Source organism: Trachurus japonicus, chromosome 15 (genome assembly GCF_045865225.1).
Source record: "Trachurus japonicus isolate A0001 chromosome 15, Traja_1.0".
In the NCBI taxonomy this organism is placed as follows: Eukaryota; Metazoa; Chordata; class Actinopteri; order Carangiformes; family Carangidae; genus Trachurus; species Trachurus japonicus.
Window position 1 is genome coordinate 28,318,220 of NC_140921.1, and position 22,984 is coordinate 28,341,203.

At 45.4% G+C, this 22,984-nt stretch overlaps 1 protein-coding gene across 12 annotated transcripts in view; it reads left to right on the forward strand.

The window, feature by feature from the left end:
* Positions 1-22,984, forward strand: part of birc6 (baculoviral IAP repeat containing 6) — a 169,842-nt gene that overhangs the window by 27,961 nt on the left and 118,897 nt on the right. For 11 of the 12 annotated variants that reach the window (XM_085800868.1, XM_085800872.1, XM_085800877.1 and 8 more), the window contains exons 9-25: positions 1,667-1,725; positions 1,838-3,523; positions 5,053-5,202; positions 5,991-6,216; positions 6,333-6,493; positions 7,089-7,220; positions 9,977-10,108; positions 10,228-10,394; positions 11,555-11,688; positions 12,058-12,219; positions 12,325-12,456; positions 14,778-14,875; positions 14,961-15,108; positions 15,209-15,342; positions 16,730-16,876; positions 16,968-17,155; positions 18,415-18,732. In XM_085800868.1, the coding sequence (XP_085656994.1) occupies positions 1,667-1,725; positions 1,838-3,523; positions 5,053-5,202; positions 5,991-6,216; positions 6,333-6,493; positions 7,089-7,220; positions 9,977-10,108; positions 10,228-10,394; positions 11,555-11,688; positions 12,058-12,219; positions 12,325-12,456; positions 14,778-14,875; positions 14,961-15,108; positions 15,209-15,342; positions 16,730-16,876; positions 16,968-17,155; positions 18,415-18,732 (4,174 nt within the window). The remainder of the gene's footprint in view (positions 1-1,666; positions 1,726-1,837; positions 3,524-5,052; positions 5,203-5,990; positions 6,217-6,332; positions 6,494-7,088; positions 7,221-9,976; positions 10,109-10,227; positions 10,395-11,554; positions 11,689-12,057; positions 12,220-12,324; positions 12,457-14,777; positions 14,876-14,960; positions 15,109-15,208; positions 15,343-16,729; positions 16,877-16,967; positions 17,156-18,414; positions 18,733-22,984) is intronic. The other variant, XM_085800871.1, reaches the window with a different exon arrangement.

The following is a 22,984-nucleotide window of genomic DNA, read 5'->3' on the forward strand; positions in this document are numbered from 1 at the left end:
CCAGTCATTGTCTAGAGCTACAGAGGCGTTGTCACTGCAATGTCAGCTCCAACTGATGGATGACCTGTCAGTCCCGCCAGAGGTGGCATGGCAACATAACAGTGCCACATATATGGAGAATTTCCTCATTTGTTATGAAACAGATCAGGACTGTAATGACAAGAGTGACAGAACCAGGAAATAAATGTCAATGAAGTTTTTCATTTATTTATTAAACGCACACAGACTGTGTTGTTGTCATTGGTTATGGGATACACAAACGCCCATGTTAAACATGCATGTTCAAAACAAAATACACATTTAGCAACTAGATCATTAATGTTCCACTCCAAAAAAAATGCTCTCCAGAACTCTTCATCACTGACTAAAGTTGTTTTCACACCTGACCAAGAGGACTCGGTTCAGTTGTGAGGCTGAAAGTCGTAACATTGTTGTATTTATCACTTTTTGAATAACGTCACGCAGTTGAAAGGAGCACTCGTCGATTGAACTGCCTGGGTCAGGAGGGATGGATTTCCCAGTTAGTTCAGTCAGCTGTTCTACTTCATATTGGGCCAACATGCCACTGTATGGGTCACTCTCTCAGAGGCTGACCCGTACGGTGCTGTGTTGACCGTCTTCCATAGAACCTCAGTTACCTCCGTAATTATCCGCTTTGGGGATTGTCTTTTTCCTTTGTTTTAATTTATGGCTCAGCAAGCTGTTCAACACGACCATCAGGTCAGGCAGCGAGGCGGAGAACATTTCAAAAAAGACACAGGAGGAAAATAGGATCGATGACGGACTACGAGGTGTTGGTGTTGCTAACGTTACACAGACACACTGTGTACAGATGCACTGTGTACTGCAACACTTCCTGTATTTTGGTCAACTGCACCAAGGTTCACTTGCAAGCGAACCTTGGTGAAGTCCGTGTGTAGTGTGAACGCTCACTGGCCAAACACAGCACTCTCTTCTAGGGGTGTCATGATTATAGATTTTCTTGGTACGATTATTGTCAGAAAAATAATCACCATTATTACGATTATTATATTAAAACATTTTACAACACCGTGAATGTGTAAAATCAAATAATGTCAATTGTCAAATATAACGTTTTTTTCTTTCTTATATGAACAGTACCTATTTGATTGGACCTCCTCTGTCAATCAAAAAGTGGCGCCTATGACGTTAGGAAAATTGACATTAAGGTTATTTACCCAGTAACTGTGTATTTACTACCCTACTACTATTTACTTACCTTTACTTTGGCGTACAGAGGCTTGTGGGTATCCTGCAGGTGATGATTTATATTTACACGTATTTCCTCCTTTGGCCGCTACTTTATGGCGGCATGTTTGACATGCTGGCGAGCCATCATCGACTTTATACATTTGTCTTTCTCTGCCAAACTTTACCACTCGTGCACATCTCTAACTTTTTTGGAAAGTGACTGTATTTAGGAATCTTTAATTGTGAAAACAAGTAATCATGACATCCCCATTCTCTTTCCCTTATCACTGCGTACTCACATGGTCTTGGTCATACAGGTATCAGCAGGCCCACTCACCTCCCTGTGTATTTCAGTACTATTGTCTCACAGCCACTCAGTCCCTCTTACTGTGCAGGGATCTCATCAGTCTTCTCAGTTTGCTTTGTCTCATGTTGGTTGTGTTTTGTCTTCCAGTGATGACCAGCTGGAGGATTCAGACAGTGATGAGCATTCCCGATCAGAGTCAATAACAGGTGACTGTCTGTTGTCTGAGATCTGGTGCTGAGCCACATCTGTGTGAACGTGATTATACTCTACAGTGTTGTGGTGTCAAACCTCACACCTGCTCTGGTGCGTCTGTTTCAGGCCAGCCGTCCCAGTGGGAGAGCATGGACCTGAGCCTCGGGGTGACGGCGCTGAGCGTGCTCCAGCAGCCGGAGAAGCTCCAGTGGGAGGTGGTGGCCAGCGTGTTGGAGGACACGGTCAAGGATCTGGAGGAGTTGGGCGCCAACCCCTCGCTAAACCAAGCCAAGGCCCACGGCCAGGCCAAAACAAAGGACAAGGTCCCCGACCACCACAACATTCCCTTCCCCTGCCTGCTGGCCGGAGGCTTGCTCAGCTACCGCTCGGCGTCCAACACCCCGACGGCCGGACCCCCGTCCACGGCCACATCTACGACACGCAGGACCACAGAAGGATCCCTAAGGACTCAGGGCCCTGAGCCCTTCCAGCCTGGGGCTCTACCGGACCAGGGTCCCATGGAGATAGAGTCCTGCAACTCCCAGACTGCAGCCCAGCAGCAAGGCTTCTCTAACCTGGCGGGCTCCCACCCCCCCAGCCCCTCTTCTCTGCAGCCTGTGCGCAGGACTATACCCGTGCTGCTGCTGTACAGCATCAGAGAGGTGGACGACAAGTCCTCAGGGCAGGTGTTCGCTCAGATGAACAACATCATGAGCAAAGGGCTCCACGAGGAAGGCTTCACCGTGCCACAGATCATAGAGATGGAGTTTGACACGCACGAGCAGCTCCTCCTCCAGGACCCTCCCATCACCTACATTCAGCAGTTTGCCGACGCGGCGACCAACCTGGCGGGGTTGGACGGCCACATGGACAAATGGAGCACGCTGGCCGCGCCGGCCGTCTCCGCCCCGCCTCGGCCCGGAGCGCTGGTGCAGTGCCTGAGGCTGCCCAAGCAGCTGGAGGAGGAGAACCTGTACGTGGACTCGATCACGCCCTGCTGGGACGGCGTGCACCTCCTGGTGGGCCTGCAGCCGTGCGGCGCCGAGTCCCTGAGCACGACCAACCAGGTGGAGGCCCTCAACAACCTCAACCGCCTGCACTCGGCCCTCTGCAACCAGCGCAAAGGAGACCCCCTCCACCCGGTGGTGGCCAACGGCGTGGAAGGCCACCACCACCACCACCCGGGGGAGTCGCCGCCCCAGACGCCCCTCATCCTGCCCCCAGGAGACCACCAGCAGCAGAAGTCGTCGGGCGGGGCCAACGGGGGGGGCTACCTGGCGCTCTACAAGCTCAACTACTCCACCCGCATCGTCACCTTGGACGAGGAGCCGGTGAAGGTGCAGCAGATCTGGGACCCTTGCGATGCAATCACCTCTCTCATATTGCTCCCTCCGGACGTGCTGGACAGCAGGGAGGACGACAGCGAAGAAGCCCCCGAGGAGACTCACCCCTCCGCTCCAAAAAACGGCTTGCCCGGGTTCGGAACGGCCCCGGCGGGTCCGGCTGGCTCTGGGACTGGGACTGCATGTGGAGCAGCCACAACCAGCAGCAGCAGCAGCAGCAGCGCTCCCGTCGCTGCCTCCTCCACCTCTGCCTCTAGCCCCAAAGACTGCAAGCGGTTAGAGGTGACGGGCCTGGGCCACCTGGTGGTGACCACGCGGGCCGGGTACATTATGATCCTGGACCTGTCCACATTAGAGGTCCTGGCCAAGGTGGAGCCGCCCAAGAAGGAGGGGTCACCCGAGGAGACAGACCCCTTTGTATCAGTTACTTATTGCTCTGGGACCGATCGCCTTTGTGCCTGCACTAAAGGTGAGTGTCGTATTTCTGCAGCTGTTTGTCTGCAGACAGCACCGTGCCCTTGCCCATTGGGTCATTACTGAAGATGTCAATGTTCAGGCTGGTTTGGGGTTTTCTGGATCATCTGGGTGAGGATGGTCTCCTGTGGGACCCAGAGCTCCAGAGCTTCTGGACCTGATCAGTTGAATTGGTCATTTTTAGTCTTTGATAATAAATAGAGTAGTAATAGTTTTCCAATACAACTTGTTGAAGCAGTAGACTGACTATGCTAACGGAAATGTTTACAAAATGATAACACATTCCAACAACAATGTGTGTATATGTAGATACAGTATGCATACTAGTTTAACTGACGCTGTTTTAGTAGTTTGTGGTCTTTACCTGTCATTAGGATCATCTGTCTTTTTTAATGACATTTGACAATGAGACATTAAACAGTGCTGTTTTTTTTCCTATGCTGTAAACCATCTAATTTCTGCTAGAATCTATGACCATATTTAGAGGTACTGAATGAATTTATGCTGATATCAAATGTCATTTTAGACTAATATTATTGTGAATATTCTGTGCACAATATGCAAAAAGGGCAGATTTTGCAGTTTCAGTGGTTGTTCTCATTTCATCAAAGTCCATGTTTCTTTATGTGGAGAATATCATTTGTAGGCTGTGGTGTCTGTAACATTGTGACAAATTACACAACAATACACAACAATGTGAACTGATTTGGGTATTATACGGAAGGTGTTTGCACACCAAGTCCTTTTTTTTTTTTTAAGCATTTGTGTTTTTCTAATCCATCATGCGACAAAAATCGTTACACACAGACGCCTTACACACTGAGTTCGATGCATTTTTATTACTATTACATTTTTATTTTCTTCTCCAAAACTTGCAAAAGGAGACAAATGTCATGCAGTGAGAATGATTGGTGGTCCTCTCACTTATTGAAAATAAAAAGAGAAAAAGAAAAGATTAGTTCCATCCAATCCTGGGAGGAGCAAGTGGATCTACTTGTAAATGATCTGCAGAATTCTCCTGGTCATTTCCATAGTTTATTTCAGGATGTCAGTGGTCCAGTATGATAGATTATTATTAGCCCGACTGGAGCCACACATTAAAAAGAAGACGACCAATCTCCTTGATCCAATTGATCCTCAACAGTATGTCTAGGACACACACACACAGGCAACTCAACTGGGATCTCCAGAACAGCCTGGAAACACTGATGAGTGGTCAAAAAGACAGAAAATAGAACCTGCTCTGAAAACTTGAACTTTGGTTTTGGAGTCAGTGTATAGACGTAAATTGACGCAACATTAAGTCATTTTAAACGTGCAGAAAAAAGCCAGACCTGGTGTGCAAAGACCTTCAGCCATATTGTGATTTTGTTTAACTGTGCAGGTCCTGATTGTTTTTGCTCAGACAGCACGTACTGTAAAATGTCCTAGTGATCTCAACCAAATGTTGTGGTGATTGAGCTCCTAGATGATGGTGGATGATGTATCTGTAGCTGCTGATTGTTTTTTTGCTCTTTTCTGAAGGTGGAGAACTTCATTTCCTTCAAATTGGAGGCGTGTGTGACGATATAGATGACGGAGACATGTTTATTGATGGCCCCCTTTCTAAAGGGGCTGAACTGCTGCTCGAGGGGGCCAAGCCCTCCTCCAACCCTTCTAGCCCAGGGATCACAGGTTAGAACCCACACACCCACACACTGACACACCACATGGTCTTTCTTTCTTTCTTTCTTTCTTTCTTTCTTTCTTTCTTTCTTTCTTTCTTTCTTTCTTTCTTTCTTTCTTTCTTTCTTTCTTTCTTTCTTTCTTTCTTTCTTTCTTTCTTTCTTTCTTTTTATTTATTCCAACCAAGGCAATTTCACAATTTGACAATATCATGGCAAATCACAACATTTCTTTCATTGGTTGGGGAGCAGGGAGAAGATACCTGCCCCTCACTCAATATCTAATTATTCTAGTAATCTGTTACTGAGCAACAGGTGTTTAAAATGAAACTTCTTCTTTATCCTCTGATGTAAGAACAAACAATTGTTGTATACTTTCTGGCAATATTCTATTTTTTGCTTTATACATTACAGCCAGTGTTTGTGTTTCTACTAAGTCTTTGAATTTCAGTATTCCTGACTTAATAAACAATCTGTTAGTATGTTCTCTATATCCTGTATTATGAATAATTCTTACTGCCTTTTTTTGTAACATAATCAGTGGTCTGTATAAGTATGTAAGTAATGTATGGCCCCAAACTTCCACACAGTAGCAAAAATAAGAGAACAATACAGTAGTTTCATTACATTACAATTCAATACAAGTTTTACCTTGTTCAAAACAAAAATATTCTTCGACACTTTATTTTTTATATGAGCTATATGAGCTTTCCATGTCAATCTTGCATCTATAATCACACCTAAGAGTCTTATGATGAACCACCTGCCGGCGCTGAGCTCTGGGTTCTCTCTGTGCAGGAGTGGATCTCCTGGTGGACCAACCGCTGACCACGGAGAGCCTGATGTCACTGGTGGAGCTGACGCGCTTCGAGACGCTGATCCCCCGCTTCTCTGCCACCGTGCCGCCGTGCTGGGTGGAGGTGCAGCAAGAGCAGCAGCAGCGGCGCCACCCGCAGCATCTTCACCAGCAGCACCACGGAGACGCCGCCCAGCACACCCGCACCTGGAAGCTTCAGAGCGACAGGTAGCGGTGTCGTTCCCTCAATCCACCGCTTTGTTCTTCCTGTTTCCATCTGTTCATCTTGTCTCACACTTAACCTGAACATCTAAGCGACCGGTGCTCTTGTCTTCCCGTTGCAGCTCCAGCTGGGACGAGCACGTGTTTGAGCTGGTGCTGCCCAAAGCCTGCATGGTGGGCCATGTGGACTTCAAGTTTGTCCTGAATGCCAACATAGTCAACATTCCTCAGATCCAGGTCACTTTACTGAAGAACAAAGCACCTGGACTGGGCAAAGTCAGCGGTGAGGACACGTCAGAAGATCTAGAAATCACACATGAAAATCTGCAGCGATAGGTTCTGAGCAGGGATGATTGTTGTATTAGAGAGAGTCGAGCACGGCTGGATGAGTAGTTAAGAGCTCCTATAGCCATATATAGAGTTCTGACTGTAATATATATATTTGGGTGTTTGTCTTGCCTTCCGGCCTCCAAAATGTGAGAATTGGCAAAAAAATCAGTAATTTTCAGGCTCCCTTTTACGAGTTGTCCTTCAGTGATGTAACTAGTTTTCTAATTTGCATAATCTCACCCCTACCTGGTAACAGTAGAAGGGGCGGGGCAAGCAGTGGTTCATTTGCATTTAAAGGGACAGGCACTGAAACCAGCCGTTCTGAACAGGGCTGTTTTGAGAGGATGAAAAGAGCTGTGATGTTTGATCCTTGGGAGATTTTGACCGAAGTATGTCACAGACATGTGTTTAAGACACCTGGGAACTATTTTAATTTGTGGAAAGGGGGCAGAATATGTCTCCTTTAATCATGAACCAACCACCTGGTTGAAGTGATACGAGCTATGAAACTGTTTATATCTGATTGTTGCCTCTCATGTGTCCAACAGAGACGGCTGTGGACCGACAGATCTCCTTCCCCCTCTCCAACGTCCTCCATGCCAACGGGGAGAGGAACGGCCAGGCTGCCCTGCACGACTTCGCAGAGGACATCCAGTTCATGGACATAGAGGAGACGTCAGGTAAAGACTTGGCTGCTGCAGAGCACAGCTGACTGACACAGCTCTGCCTCACTGCAGGAGCTGAGTCAGCTCCTGCTTTGCTTTAAATGGATGTTGGTCATGCAGCAGCCTCTGGAAAAATCCCATGACCTAGGATTCTTTTTTGTTGATGTTGTTGTTGTTTTTTTTGTTTTTTTTTCATTAAGGAACATTTAAGCACACAATCAATCAATATCCTTTATTTAACCAGGTAAAAAAAACTAAAACTTCTTTTTCAAGAGTGACCTGGCCAAGACGGCAGCACAAAAGCAAAATAGTTACACCAAACACATAAGACACAAATAAAATACAATCACACATTTCAGGAAAAACGTGGTTAGACAATGCAATCACACAATCCGAATGAGCTCAATTCTCTGTCTTTTATAATTGACTGGAATTCCCCCAGAGTTACAAGTTGTGTCAATTTCAAGTCCTTCTGCACATCGTTCCAGGTAGACGGGGCAGAAAATTTAAAACATTACAAGACAGTTACACAAACAGTGAGACGTGTACAGAACCGTATGGGACAACGGGCTATTACAACAAACCAAAGAACAGGGGGTGGAATTGCAAAAAGGGGTGTTGAGCAGGCACATTGAATTTGTTTGGAGTAAAAACAGAGAATAAAGAGGTTAATAAAAAGAAAAAAGGGAACAAAAAAAGAGGGAAAAGGAAGGGATGAATGGTGTTGAGTAGAGGTCGACCGATTAATCGTTTTGGCCGATTAATCGGCGCCGATAGGACGTTTTACAAACTATCGGAATCAGCGGAACTTGGCTCCGATAGTGGCCGATGGCTGCAGTTTTTTCCACAGCGCCATAAACTGCTTCTTCCCTGCCGCTCTAGTCTCTCTGATCACTGAGGGGCGGGGCTGCTCTTCACACACACACAGAGCATGGGAGAGAGAGAGAGACGGGGCCTGTGCAGCGGCAGCAGCAGAGAAGTGACCCAGGTGAGGGTAGGTGCGGTGCGACCGCAGTAAGAGAGAGGCGGCAGGTGGAGGGGCTGACTGGAACGAAACTCTCTTGTTATTTAATGAGAAACACTGTAGTATTTTCTCTTAATCATATAAGGGTTCCTGCATAGATAATGTGGTGGCGGCTGCCAAGCTAAATATCTCACCGCCACCAGCTCACGAGTCAGTGTTTTTTTTTTTTTTTTTTTTTTCCCTCCGGCTTTTTGTGCTTTTATTTTGAAAGGACAGCTAGAGAGAGACGGGAAGGAGGAAGAGAGAGCGCCGCAGAGTTGGGGCAGACGCACAATATGGCTCTTTACACTACAAAGTTGGGCTCTATGGGCTCTACTCGACTTGGTTTAGGTCCTTTACCATAACAGCCGAGTTCCTCCTCAGCGGGGACGGGGTCGTCACATCACGGCCGCTACGTGCGTCTCGCTCTCTTTTTTCTCTCCTCCCGTCAGCTCCAAACACACTCGTCCAACTCGATCACGATCATTTCAGCGTGGTTTTTCTTTTTACAGGCTATGGGTTTTCCACACAGTAGGCTAATTGTAGTGAAACAGTCACCTGTTAATGTACGGCGTAACCACACCACGAGCTAACGTGTCCTGTTTAGTTACAGTCTCCTCTCCTGCAGCGTCACGTCCTCACTACAGCTGTTCTGATGTAAACAAACTCACGTGTGGAGTTCGGCTGTTCGTCACTCACAGGGTCCAGGGATGATTCAGTGTCCCACATCCTTTAGTTTTACACTAGCTAATAGCTATATATTATTATTTAAAAAAAAAAAAAAATTAAAAAAAATTAATTAATATATAATTTTTTTTTTCGGTGGGGGGGGGTATCGGCCGATTAATCGGCTATCGGCTTTTTCCTGCTCCAAACTATCGTTATTATATCGGAATTTAAAAATCCACTATCGGTCGACCTCTAGTGTTGAGTAGTGTTTGGAAAGATCGGCTCTGGACAAATTGTATGAATGGAGACCAGGTGTTATTGTAGTGGGTGGTGAATGTAAATTTTGAGCTAAGATTCTGATGTGTGTTCATTCTTATTCATAGTCAGTGTTTTTGATCAGTGTGTTTAATTAGACACAGGAAGGACTGTAACATAATGTAGCACCAGTGTCAGACATTCTCGCTCCATCTTAAAGCAGATAACAGCGGCACGGCCGTTACGGCTAATGCTGTGTTCAAGGCAGGCTTTTGAAACCGTAAGTTACAGCTTCAAGTCACAACTACGACTTGGTAGCGTTCCAGGTAACCCGTAGCTCGTGTTTTTACCGTCCTGTTGTCTGTGAAAGTTCCCTATAACGGCCACTCGTAACTTCCGACCCGTGAACTCGTACCAGATCGAACTGGTATGACTTCACAGGAAGGAAAAACACAAAGTACGAGTTTCCTTGAACGCACCATGAGTTAGCAGCCCCCGCCCTTGTCAGGCATCAATTGGTCCTCGTGCTACGTCACCACATTCACGCGCATCCCTTGGCTGCACACACAGCCCTTCATGCCGTTCTCTCCCCTCATTGGATAACACTTGTATCCCACAAGGAAAATTTTCTCCTCGGGTTACAGCAGAGCAGAATGACGGAGAGACTCGTGTTTAGGCTGAAATACTTCATGTAAGTGATTGCTGACGGAAAATAGGACTATTTAGGACTTATATTAACAAAAACATTCCACTGATATCTGCTTTAAGGCAGAAAGTTTTGAAAACATTCCGTTTCGGAATAATCTTCCTAGAGTGACGTTGTGATTGACATGTTTGGTTGCAGGCTCCATGTTGTGTCCGTTCCTAGAGGACCACAAGGAGGATATCCTGTGCGGTCCAGTATGGCTGGCCAGTGGTCTGGACCTCTCCGGCCATGCAGGCATGCTCAGCCTCACCAGCCCCAAACTGGTCAAAGGTAACAACTGTGTGTGTGTGTGTGTGTGTGAGACAGTGCTACTTGTTTGTTAAGAATCAGCTGTGCACTGTGGTGAGCACCAGGGTTTCTCAGTTGTCCCATTCCTCCCTCCACTGCAGGCATGGCTGGAGGGAAGTACCGCTCCTTCCTGGTCCACATTAAAGCGGTGAGCGACAAGGGCATGGAGGAGAGCCCCCGGCCTCTGGTCAGGATGCCCAGCGCTAAGCCCCAGGGCACCAAGGCCCACTCACTGTCCAACCTGCTGCAGCGGGCTCAGGCCTCCAAGGTAGACAAGTCTGGTAGTAGTTAAAACTGTATTTATTTTATAAACATACTTAGGGGTGTGCATCTCTCCAATACAAGACGATTTGATACATGGGGTACGATATGATTCAGGAACAATACATTTTGAAATGGAACGATTCGATTTGGTTTGATGGGGTAGGATTTTGATACGATTCAATTCAATATGACACAGTTCAGGGTTATGATGCAATGATAGTTCCTTGTTGAAAGCAGAAAATCATTTTACAATATGAATTAACATGTCGATACTGTAAATGTGGCATTTCCTTGAAAAAGATTTATCAAAGACTAGAGAAGTGTAACTTTTGTCATGTTTCAGTAACATGTAACAACATGTAAGAGCCCTCAAAAGCCCAATATTCAAGTTTTGCTGGCACAAATTACAGCAAAGAGCAAACAAACAGCTGCTCCATTGCGCTTTTTTTCCCCCTTTTTTTTGGCGTTAGAAATAAACACACACAGGCACGGTGCTGATGCCGCGCAGCATTGCCAACTAGATCTTCCAGTGTTGAACTGTTTTTCTACAAAGTGCAGCTAAACACCAGGCTGAAGAGAGAGGAGGAACAGAGCTCCTCTGTGAAGCTGCAGGAGAAGCGGCTGGAGAGCAGCGACGTCCTTTTGTTCACATAGCAGCGCCGTTGATACAGGCGATACACGTCTATGTCCACAACTCCGCGTACGTTTGTCCTCTGATCTTCCTTCACGGGGAATGCGCTGTGTCACTGGCACATACTGTCAGTCCTCCTGTGTAACTTTTTGCTGTGAAATATGACTGATGGCGCGAGTGAAAGTCTGCACGTGTGTTAAAAAAAAGGTTGAGTGAGCGAGCACGCGCTGCAAAAGAGAGAGGGAGGCGGTCCCGCAGCTGCATCAGCAACATTAAACTGATTTATAACTTCATCGGCCGGTTCAAGCTACTTTGAGACAGATTCATTAGTCCGTCTACCGATGCACTCGCACCATTTAAACCAAAATCGATTTTCTGATTCAAATCGCTTTTCGTTACACCCCTATTGGCTAGCCAACAGAGCTGGTTAGGCTATTGACTTTTACATGTCCATCTGCATGTAAATAGGTGATCATTGTTGTGAGACGCTAATATTCTCTATAATGTGTGTGTGTGTGTGTGTGTGTGTATAGGAGAAGGTTTCTGCAGTGAAGACGGAGTCGGCTCCTTCCTCAAAGAAAGCAGAGAACATGCGAGGCTGCGACCTGCTGCAGGAAGTTTCAGTCACAATCAGAAGGTTCAAGAAGACGTCCATACCCAAAGAGAGGTCAGATCACTACTGAGTCATGTTGCTGAAATTTCCCAAACTTTTCACTTCCCAGGACAAAGGAGCCCCCCTCCTGGGAATCCGGGGGAATCTACTACATGCTTATATATCAATAAATTCAACAATACAACTATATTAAAATGTTTTAACTTTCTGGAGGAGGATGAAAACAAGTGTGTCACACACTTCCCTCCACATTGATCAAACTGTGACCCTTGGAAACAAAGTAACAGTAATAAAGTTCCGGAAAAAAGCGGAGCAACACTACTACTGAGGCTCCTGTTGTCTTTGGTGCACACACACACACACACACACACACTCCACCACCAACTTAAACCCTTACTGTCTCTGTCGCCCTGCGCCGCTCAGGGTCCAGCGCTGTGCCATGCTGCAGTTCCCGGACTTCCACGAGAAGCTGCTGGACACGCTGTGCCGGCGGAGCGAGGCCAGCCCCACCACCGAGCACGCCCAGAGCCTCATCCTGGACATCCTGTGCTGGCTGGCCGGGGTCTTCTCCAACGGCCCCTGCAGGTAGGACTGAAGCTGAACAACGGCAGAGTCGTCCAGGACACCAGGCTCACACATTCTGCTCCGCTCTTACTTTCTGATGAGAATCTCCTTGCTTGTTGTTTTTAGTTTACGAGAGGGAAAGGAGGGACTGCTGGCCAAGACGCGGACACGACTGACAGACATTGTGCGGGTGTGTTTCTTCGAGGCTGGCCGGAGCATAGCGCACAAATGCGCTCGCTTCCTCGCACTTTGTATCAGGTAAGTTACATTGTTGATTTCAAGAGCTAGTATATACATATTTTTTTCTTATTGTCATTATTCATTTATCATACTTTATTACAATACTTCTTTCTTTTTACTGCTATTGCTATTTGCTGGTTATTATCTGTGCTATACATTTCTTTGATGTTGTCTGCTGCTGCTACCGTGTAAATTTCCCCACTGTGGGACAAATAAAGGATTATCTTATCTTGTCTTGTAAAACCTGATCCCAGTGTCTGAAGCATTTCCCTCTAGCTGCTGGCACCTATACTGTAGGAGCTGTAGAGTAATAGAGAGGAGCTGCGTGTCATAACTGACATCACAAACCTCTACACTGAAGATACAACATGATGATGAATGATGACCTTGATGTCTTGACTAGCAGCTGCTCAGTGTTTTAACACTGCAGTGTTCTTGTTTATAGTTTTTTTTTTTTTTTCAATGAATCAACTGCAGAGAAGACGACAATTTGCTTCTTGTTTACACCGGCCCACACATGCCTAGTGTATGTAAATGGTCATGTGATGTGTTTTCAGGTCTGTCAGTCTGGACTAGTGATGTCATGATTATGGATTTTCTTGGTACGATTATTGTCTGAGAAATAATCACGGTATTAGGATTATCACGATTATTATGCATTAATTAATTCCACAAAATCAAATATAGTCAATATATAATTACATAACTGATTATATACACCAAATATTTGAAGTATCTTTTAATATAGGACCAATTATTAATTAAGTGTTTGAAATATTCAAGTTATTAGTTGTCATCTATACCAGGGGTTTTCAAAGTGTGAGGCGCGCCTCCCCTGGGGGGCGCCAGAGAGTTTGAGGGGAGGCGCGACATGAGAAAAAAAGAAAAAGAAAAACTGAAAACATTCAAACAAAAGATGAGTTACATATCACTTGCACATAGGGCTAATGATTAATGTTTTTTGCAGTAGTCTATAATTTGCAATTATACTGCGATATGATAAAACACAATCTTGTTGTAACACACGCTGCGATTATGCTCGACTGATGTGTCAGGGAGCAACACACAGTCTTATCACTCCCGACGCGTCATAAACTGACGCTTGGTCAGGGCCCTTTCGCGTTGTGCACTGATGCCCAAGGTGCCCCTCAGCGCCTTATTTCTTTATTCCGACGCAGGGGGATCTCAATTGATTCCAATACAATCCCCTCCGCGGCGATATGTGACGCTCAGAGCAAGTGATCTGTGTTGCAGGGAGAGCGGAGCTCAGCTGGCCTCGGCTGAATGTAGCACTACTGTATGTCGGCTGCGGAACTGTTCTGGTTAGAAAAAGAAGAGCGTCAGGTGCTGCACAGCGTCAGGTAGCCTATAACTTCATATGAACGCAGCTCAAAGCGACCCGGTGCCTCTCACAGTGGCCAAGCTCAGATTTATACATTGAATCAGCTGTAGCACCGCGTGTCCTCCCGCGTAAAGCCGCAATATACCGCTCCTAAAAAAAAAAAAAAAAACCACGTCGCGGCGGAGATGTAAATAGCGGAGTTTTCCTCTACTACAGCTGAACAGCTGACATGTGGTCAAGACGTACAGAGACCTGTCACAGTGTCACCTGTGCGTTTCATTGATATAAACTTCAACCTCAGGCTGTCTGCTTCCCAGATGATCACACATGGAGAGCATGAAGCTGCTTGTGTGATGAGTGTGTTACAGAGTTCTATATCAATGTTTAGGTTTATTAGTCAGTGCTTTATGTTGTCATGATAATTAATATATGTGTTTAATGAATCAAATATTGTTTTGGTCATAGTAACTGATAATAAATAGGCTATGTTTAATTCTCTCCCTTTTTTGGGGGGGGGGGGCGCACAGCTGTTTATTTTTCATTAAGGGGGGCTCACTCTCTCACACTTTGAAAACCCCTGATCTATACCAAATGACAAATGAAGTTTGTTCGTCAGGCCATTACACACTGACACCGAAACTATCTGACAAATAAAAAGTTTGCACACAAACATATTGGGTTTTTCGCATCCGTATAATGTAATACTAAGTGAACGCCGTTTCAACTTTGTATAACTTGTTGCACTGAAAGCCGAACCCGTGTCATACCACAACACAAGTAATTGCAAATGACAAATGAACATTTCCTACCAATTAAATTCAAGAAAACAAGTAATCGTGACATCCCTAGTCTGGACTGAGGTTTCCTGAAGCACTTCCTTTAAGTCGAGGGTTGTTTATCTCCTGTGGTAGAATGGGCCTGTTTGAAGCTGTTTGTTCTGTCTTTAACTTTTGTTTTCGTACAGTAAATGATGAACATGCTGTTGTGTTTCTCATAGCAATGGGAAAGGAGACCCCAGCCAGCAGGGTTTAGGTGTGAGTCTCCTCAAGTCTCTGCTAGACAACATGCCTTACTTGACTGCAGCAGCAACGGGTGGTAAGTGACCGACAACAGTTCAGAGCAACATACAGCACCGTTTTCATCACCTGACATCAATACAACCCCCTGTGTCTGTTTCCAGGCTCTGTGTTCTGGTACTTTGTGCTGCTGAACTACGTAAAGGAGGAGGACCTGGCCGGCTGCAGCACGGCCTGCGCCTCCCTGCTCACCGCCATCTCTCGACAGCTGCAGGACCGCCTCACCCCACTGGAGGCGCTGCTGCAGACCCGGTAAACCTCCACATAATAGTTACCCATGTGATTCTGCTGCTGCTCCACGTCCATGCTGCTTTCTTCTCGTCCTGTAAATAACTCTCACCTCTCTCTGCAGGTACGGTCTGTACAGCTCTCCGTTTGACCCGGTGCTCTTCGACCTGGAGGTCAGCGGTTCGTCCTGTAAGAACGCCTTCAACAGCAGCATCGGAGTCCAGTCGGATGAGATCGACCTCTCTGACATTATTTCAGGTAGGAAGCCATCACCTTAACAGCCTCATTCATCTGGAGCACAACAGCAGCACCAGCCCAACAATCTGGGATGTCCCTGACTGACTGACTGACTGACTGATGATATTTCCAGTGAGGCTCACCCCCAGGGGCAGAGGGAGAACTAAAGATAAGACGGCAAAAAGAGAGAGGGAGAGTGAAGTAATCAATACCTGCTAAAGATGCTAGCAGATATGAATAGATCCTAAACAGTGGAAACACCACAACAGGAAATGAGACAGTACTCAGCACAGCAATAAACAACAAACTAGCACCTGTGCATATGTATGAATGTGGATGAGTCTGTATTGTTGAGTTTGTATTGATGTGCTGTTGTGGATGAGCTTGTATTATTATTATTATTGTTCTTGGTGGACTGCCGAACAGAATTGCCCTCTGGGATTAATAAAGTTGATCAAATCAAATCAAAATCAAATCAAATGTGTTATGAAAGAAAAGGGTTCCTGTCCAGTGCAACACCAGAGGGTTTTTTGAAAATGTGAAACAGTTACAGGAAATATGGAGCTACTACCTAACTTAAGGTTTGCTTTATCCAAAGCATTTGGTGATTTAATCTCAGATAACTACAGAAAAAAAACAGATAATTCTTGTTCAGGCGCTCACATATTGATGGATGTTGTCAGTCACCAGACATGATGACCATTGTTCTGTTTCTGCCAGCAAAGAGCAAAGGAGGAGGGGAGACTGAGTATTAACTGGATTTTCATGTATTACTGTAACATCTTATGAACTTGTGTCAACCTCAGCGACTAAATAATTTATAAATTATGAACCTTTAAACTATCAATTTGACAAGTACGCACAAAGTCAGCTGCCTGTTTATTTCAGTCAGATTCTAATTAATGTGTCAGAAAAATCAGCAAGGAGACTGACTGTCGGGACATTCTGATTATTTATTTCAACCCATCACACATCTTATGAACTTGATGTAATAACTTTGTAACAAAACAAAAATACAGACTTTAAAACTACATGTTTCAGATGATACATCATGTTCGTCGTTGTCGAATGATAGTGAAGGTCTGTTTGCAGTTTGAATGTCACCTTCTTGTGGTCGTCCTTTTTCTTCTCAAAATGTCTAACATCTGCGGTATCGCAGACCTGCCGTGAGAAAAATAAAAGAAACTGACATTGATTGAGTGTCATGACTTCCTGTATCTGGCCCTTCAAATTAAAAGCTCTCTAGCCTTTCATGCACAGTTAAATAAGACAAGACACGTCACTCCAAATGTTTCTTTTTTGCTGCAAACAATCAACTAATGAAATCTAGGTTGACTAATGACTTCCTTGTCAACTATTTGGGGGCAGCCCTTATTCTAACTTTACATGGTGTTTTGTTGTCCGACAGGAAATGGCAAGGTGAGCAGCTGTGCTGCAGCAGAGGGCAGCTTCACGGCGCTGACAGGACTCCTGGAGGTGGAGCCTTTGCACTTTACTTGTATCTCTACCAGCGATGGCACACGCGTGGAACGAGACGACGCCAGCATGTTCACTGGTAAATACCAGTCGTCTCTCATTTACTCTTTTTAAATCAGGTTTCACTGTATGAACTGGTCACCGTCTAAACCTCTGATGTTAATCCACAGTGAGTACGTTTGGCGTGACCCCGGCGGTGGGCGGCCTGTCGACGGGAGCGGTCGGTGAAGCTTCTACGGCGCTGAGCTCTGCGGCACAGGTGGCGCTGCAGTCACTGTCCCACGCCATGGTGTCAGCAGAGCAGCAGCTGCAGGTGCTGCAGGAGAAACAGCAGCAGCTGTTGAAGCTGCAGCAGCAGGTGAGACAGGCCGTTGTCTGATGATTTTTTAACTTAACAAAGCCTAAAATGAGATTAGGTCACTGCCAGAGGTTTCAGATCAGTGCTACTGGTTCAGTTGTTTCTGTTATTATCCTTTCCTGTTAAACCCACACTAATGGAACTTCACTTAGGAAAAGAACAAGAATATAAAGCTAAAATGTATGTGTACTTTACAACAGTAAAAATATGTGAATCAGTAGAAGACTCTGACTTTGAATGTTGCTGTCACTTATTGTTTCATCACCTCCATGGATGAGCATGTCAAAGCCCCAGCTGAAATAGATTATGTAGCTTGAGTCGAACTGAAACATTTAAAGGGATATGCCAACATTGTCTTGCCTCACTCCTGAGTCCATGACCAGCAGATAGACACCATCCTTTCGACTGTGTGTGCAGTAACAAGGGAGATACGGGCAGAGTTGGTGCACCGCTAATTAGCTTAGCGCAAATGCTGGAAGTGCATAGGTAGTGTTAGCCTGCCTCCTACCCGAGCTGAAATCAGCAGTCAGAATCTGATTTCATTTTAGCTCTAAACTCTGTAAATATATCACTTTATCAACATTTCAAACATTTTTAGGCCAGAAAGTAGCTGTTTAGATCAGCAGTGTGTTGTTAATTTGTCTAAATATCAGCTGTTTACAATTTTGTTCGGACGAATACGGCGCTACTCAAGCTAGCCGTTGTGACCAACGCACTTCCGGTTACTTTCACAAAATAAAACACCCCTTGCCCTTTACATACAGAAAACCATGATGATAGAATTTGTGCTTTTACTTTGAAATAGGAAGCTAACCTACCCTCGATGTAGCTAGCTTGAACCAAAATAAGCCGTCTTAGCTTGAACCCTCCGTTTTGACCGATCTCGTCCCGTTACCGGCATTTGACCGCTCAAGATGCCTTACCGGAGAGTTTTGTCAGCTCTGAGACGAAGATCGGCCCACCGGTTCCGTTTAGAGTTGCTGAAGAGTTTCTCTGATGACTTTAGGTGGAGGCAGGCTAACACTACCTATACACTTCCAGCGTTTGAGCTAAGCTAATTACGGGCGATACAGGCTCTCCCTTGTTACTGCACGCACAGTCAGAAGGATGGTGTCTATCTGCTTGTCATGGACTCGGGAGTGAGGCAAGATAAGAAAATATTTTTTTTTTGCATATGTCCCTTTAATGTTGCCTCCGACTACAGTCAAAACCAGTCTAGAGTTTTTGTCTTGTGATTAAAAATTCTTCGCTGTGAACAGAAGGCCAAGCTGGAGGCCAAGCTGCATCAGACCACCTCAGCAGCTGCAGCAGCAGCCGCCGCCTCGGGGGTGGGACCTATCCACAACTCCGTGCCTTCCAACCCCTCCTCGGCCCCGGGTTTCTTCATCCACCCCTCGGACGTCATCCCCCCAACGCCCAAGACCACGCCGCTCTTCATGACCCCTCCTCTCACGCCGCCCAACGAGGCCGTGTCGGCAGCCTTCAGTGCAGAGCTGGCTCACCTGTTCCCTGGATCCATGATGGACCCGGGCCCTGTCAACCTGGCTGCACACAAGAACACACAGAAAGCCAAGCCGGTTAGTAACATGTAGAGTGACACTGCATCAGGTGTTGATTGTTGGGATATACAAAAAACACGTATGTAGTAAAAGCTAGAACTAAGTGTCTAGTACTTTTATTTTTAATTTATTTTATACGTTTATTGAACAGGGACACTGCAACATTACTGTAACTGTGCCAGATTTAGCCAAAAAGGCTATTTTTCATCTGTAGGCCCTGGACAGATTAATTAATTGGAAACAAATGTCTGTCCTGAGTGGGACAAAGTAAACTACAACTCTTGGATCAATGTAAACCAGAGGTCTTCAACAGGGGGTCCTGGTCCTGCAGGGGGGTCGCGAAAGTTTTGGTTGAGGGAAAAAAAATATGACAAAAGATATGGAAGTTATGAAAAAAAGATCCATTGTGAATATAGGGGTGTTCCCTGTAGCTTAAAGGACAATTCCAGGCAAATTCAACTCGGGGGTGTATTTTCCTATCATTTTACGTCTAAAAGAATGAATCTGAAGATTTTCTGTTTAATCGCTCCTGTTTTGCGGTAGTTGCGTCTGTCCCCGCATCGCCACGGCAGCAATGAATGGGAGTGGATGTAAGTTCCGCTGTTTAGGCTGTTTACATCCCTCAAAGCCGCATTTTTTTTCCACAGACAGCATCAGATGGCTACTCAAACATGCACCGAGAAGTTTATTTACTTGAAGCAAGCCGACATGTTTGTAAAACTAGATCTAATTCAAAGTCTCCCGGAGTCTAGCACGAGACCCAGTTGCCGTGCTCGGTGTGTTCAGGTGCAGTGGGAAAAGCTACCGTTTGTGTCATAAACACAGGAATATCAACTCTTGACTTGCTTCAAGTAAAAAAAACTTATCAGCGCATGTTTGAGTAGCCATCTGACGCTGTCTGTGGAAAAAAATGTACACTTCAAGCAAGTCAAGAGTTGATATTCCTGTGTTTATGACACAAGCGGTAGCTCCTACTGCGCCTGAACACACCAGCACTGCAACTTCGGGCTCGCGCGAGACTCCGGGAGACTTTGAATTAGATCGACTTTTACAAACATGTCGGCTTGCTTGAAGTAAATAAACTTCTCGGTGCATGTTTGAGTAGCCATCTGATGCTGTCTGTGGAAAAAAATTGCGGCTTTATGGGCTGGAAACAGCCTAAACAGCGGAACTTACATCCACTCCCATTCATCGCTGCCGTGGCGATGCGGGGACAGACGCAACTACCGCAAAACAGGAGCAATTAAACTGAAAATCTTCAGATTCATTCTTTTAGACCTAAAATGATATGAAAATACACCCCTGAGTTGAATTCGCCTGGAATTGTCCTTTAACATCGGGTTTTTACATACAAGTCCTTCGTTTTCTATAGGTGTCAGTAGGGCTGGGCGATATGAGAAAAAATCCTATCACGATAATTTTTTTCATATCAGTCGATATCGATATATATCACGATAGGACTCAAGTCACTGTTTTTGTCAAGCCTAAATGTTCCATCATACTCACAAGTGAGATTTGAAGATATCAGAAGGTTATTTTTGATTTAAATATTTATTTTTCGTCAAAAATTGAACATTTCAGATGTAATGATTAACATATAAAAGCAATGAGTAGCCTAATAACAGTTTCAGATAAATAAAACTGGTATTATATACAGTTAGTTTCAACCAAATAATTTGATTGGACAAGAGACATACATGAGTGCTGATATACAGTACAACAGCACTGGGTCTTTTTACAGACATTATCACTCCGCTGTTCAGGCGTTCTTTAACATTACATCAGACAGGAGTTAGGTCAGACTAGAGCCAGGCTCCCCATACAGGAGCTGCTCCATCTCTCTGCTGCTGCTACAGTTATAAACGGACGTGAACATTAAAACCCGGACCTGACGTGGTCCGTCTAATTAGCGATCATTCTCAGCCTAAACCAGGCTGGAAAAGAAAAAGGAAGAGAAATCGCCGCGGTTAGCGCTTGCTTCGCAAGTGGCCAGTGTTTAGGTCGGCACAGCTGAACAGTGTCGCTCTGGTGTGAGCAGCAGCAGCAGCAGCAGCAGCAGCAGCAGCAGCAGAGCGGCCACGCCGTGACTGCGCTCCCTTTGATGTGTGACGGCGAGCCGCTCCGACTGCCTGCTGTCTCCGTGGTTAAAGTTTAGCGTTGTTTACACCTACTGTATTAGAGTTCAATCAATCTGGGTTAATGTAAACATGACGTACCACGTCTTTTCGCGGCCACTCGTCCTAGTTCTCCTCCATTTTTTCTTTTGAGGCAACACTCATTCTCTCTCTCTTTTTTACTGGCGATGCCCCGCTGCTGACGCCAGGCTGCAGCAGCCCAAACATTACCACGTGTTGTTGTGCTGTGTACAGTCTTCCTGTGCTGTGTCAATCTAACCTGGTTGGCTCAGCCAGTGGTTCAGCGCGGCGCAACTCTCGTTTTCATTGGCTGTTTCAAAACATGAATGAATGAAACCTATCGACTTTCTATCGACCACGTTTCATATTGCTATTGAGTAAAGTTATATCGCGATATACAGATGTTACTGGTTCAAAATTGCGGAGTTTCTCCTGCAATGCAGGATCGTGTGAGCGCGTGTCTTTTCACCACAACTGTTTTCCTCTAGGTGGCAGCACCGTACTAAATACTGCTCAGACGTTTTGGGGACAATGATGACACGTCACACAATGTAGCCGCGATTAGGAGTGGCGCTGTTCATGATACAGAATACAAGAGGATGAAAGGAGAACTAGCTGCAGACAGTAAATAATATAGTAGCCTAGTTTTTCAATGACAAAATGTAACGACGGCAGCTACAGTAGACCAGCGGCGCCGGATTCATTTTAGAGGTGGGGGGGCCATGGAGGTTGGGTTGTTACGGGGCATAGATTTACACACTCACTGTCGGTGCAATAGTCATTTGTAGTGTCCGGTCGTGATGCGTAATACCAGCACAATGCATGCGTAATCCCCCTCCTCCAGCATCTCCCAGACCGTCATGCCTACCGTAACTTCTCAAAAAAAAGAAGAGAAAAAAAAGAAAGCCCTATACTCCGGTCTCCTGTGCTGGTCTGGCTGCAGGTTTAAGTAAATAAAATGTTGTGAATACACCTCTTAAAGCCCGTTTGAGCAGTTTCTATAAACTGCTAGGTTCTCAACGACCCGACCCGGTCCGATCCAGGTGTTGAAGCCTGGACCTGATGCAGCCGGACTCACGAGCAGTCTCTCAGCTGGACCACGGCAAAAATAAAAAAATAAAAGAAGCCCGTGGTCCAACCTGACCCAATTTTTAATCAGAATTTTAATAATAGAAAACATAATTTGTGAATTTGAGATCTCTAAAATATTAGTAATGTTACTTTTACCATGCATTTAGTTTTTCTGTAGGTAAATTAATCATCATGGATCAAGCAGAAAATCAGCCTTTGTAAAAGCCGAAGTAACAGTTTATGAGCACTCAGGTCTGTGGCGCATCAGTCTGCAGCTGCTACTTTTCACCTCTTATTCTTGTCATTCATGTTTTAATAATAGGAACAATGCTTAAGGTCAACGTCTGCTTAGACAGACGTTTGGACTTTATGTAGCTAAATAACTTTGTCATTTTGTTGTTTTCTGCGTCTCTTCTTTTTCTCACAAGTTATGGTTTTTACTGGCAAAACGAGCCAGTTAGAAATGAATAAAGGAAAAGAAAAAATAATATCCAGGAGACTTTGTCCCGTCCTCAGTACGTGCGCGAGGGAGGATCAGCTGGTGGCTCAGGTTTGGTGATGTCATGGCTGTCAGCTGCACATCTGTCAGCAGGTCCGCTTGACCGCTCCACACACACTTCACAAACTTTAGGAATAAGCTAGATGGTGATTTTGTAAACAGACAGTGACATGCTGGAAATAAGCAGACACCATACTCGCCCTAGTTAATATTGATTATTGAATTACTGTACGTAACGTCATAAATCTCTCGCCGCTGTAGTCCGGTTCATCACCTGGCATGTAAAATGAGCCAACTACAGTACTGTGCAGTAGTGCCGCAGATTTCTCACTCCGCACCTTGTTTGAGAGTGCAGCTGGATGATTTCTTGTGAATGAACGGGTCTGTGTCACTTTGGGGCTGGGCGATAAAACATAGGATAAATAACTTTCCCTCGATAGAAGACGCGGCCGATACAAAGTCGATAGGTTTCATTCATCCATTTTTTGACAGACAACACAAACAGCCAGTGATAATGAGAGTGGTGACACCGTCAGCCATGCAGCCGGCCTGGACTTTTTATTTT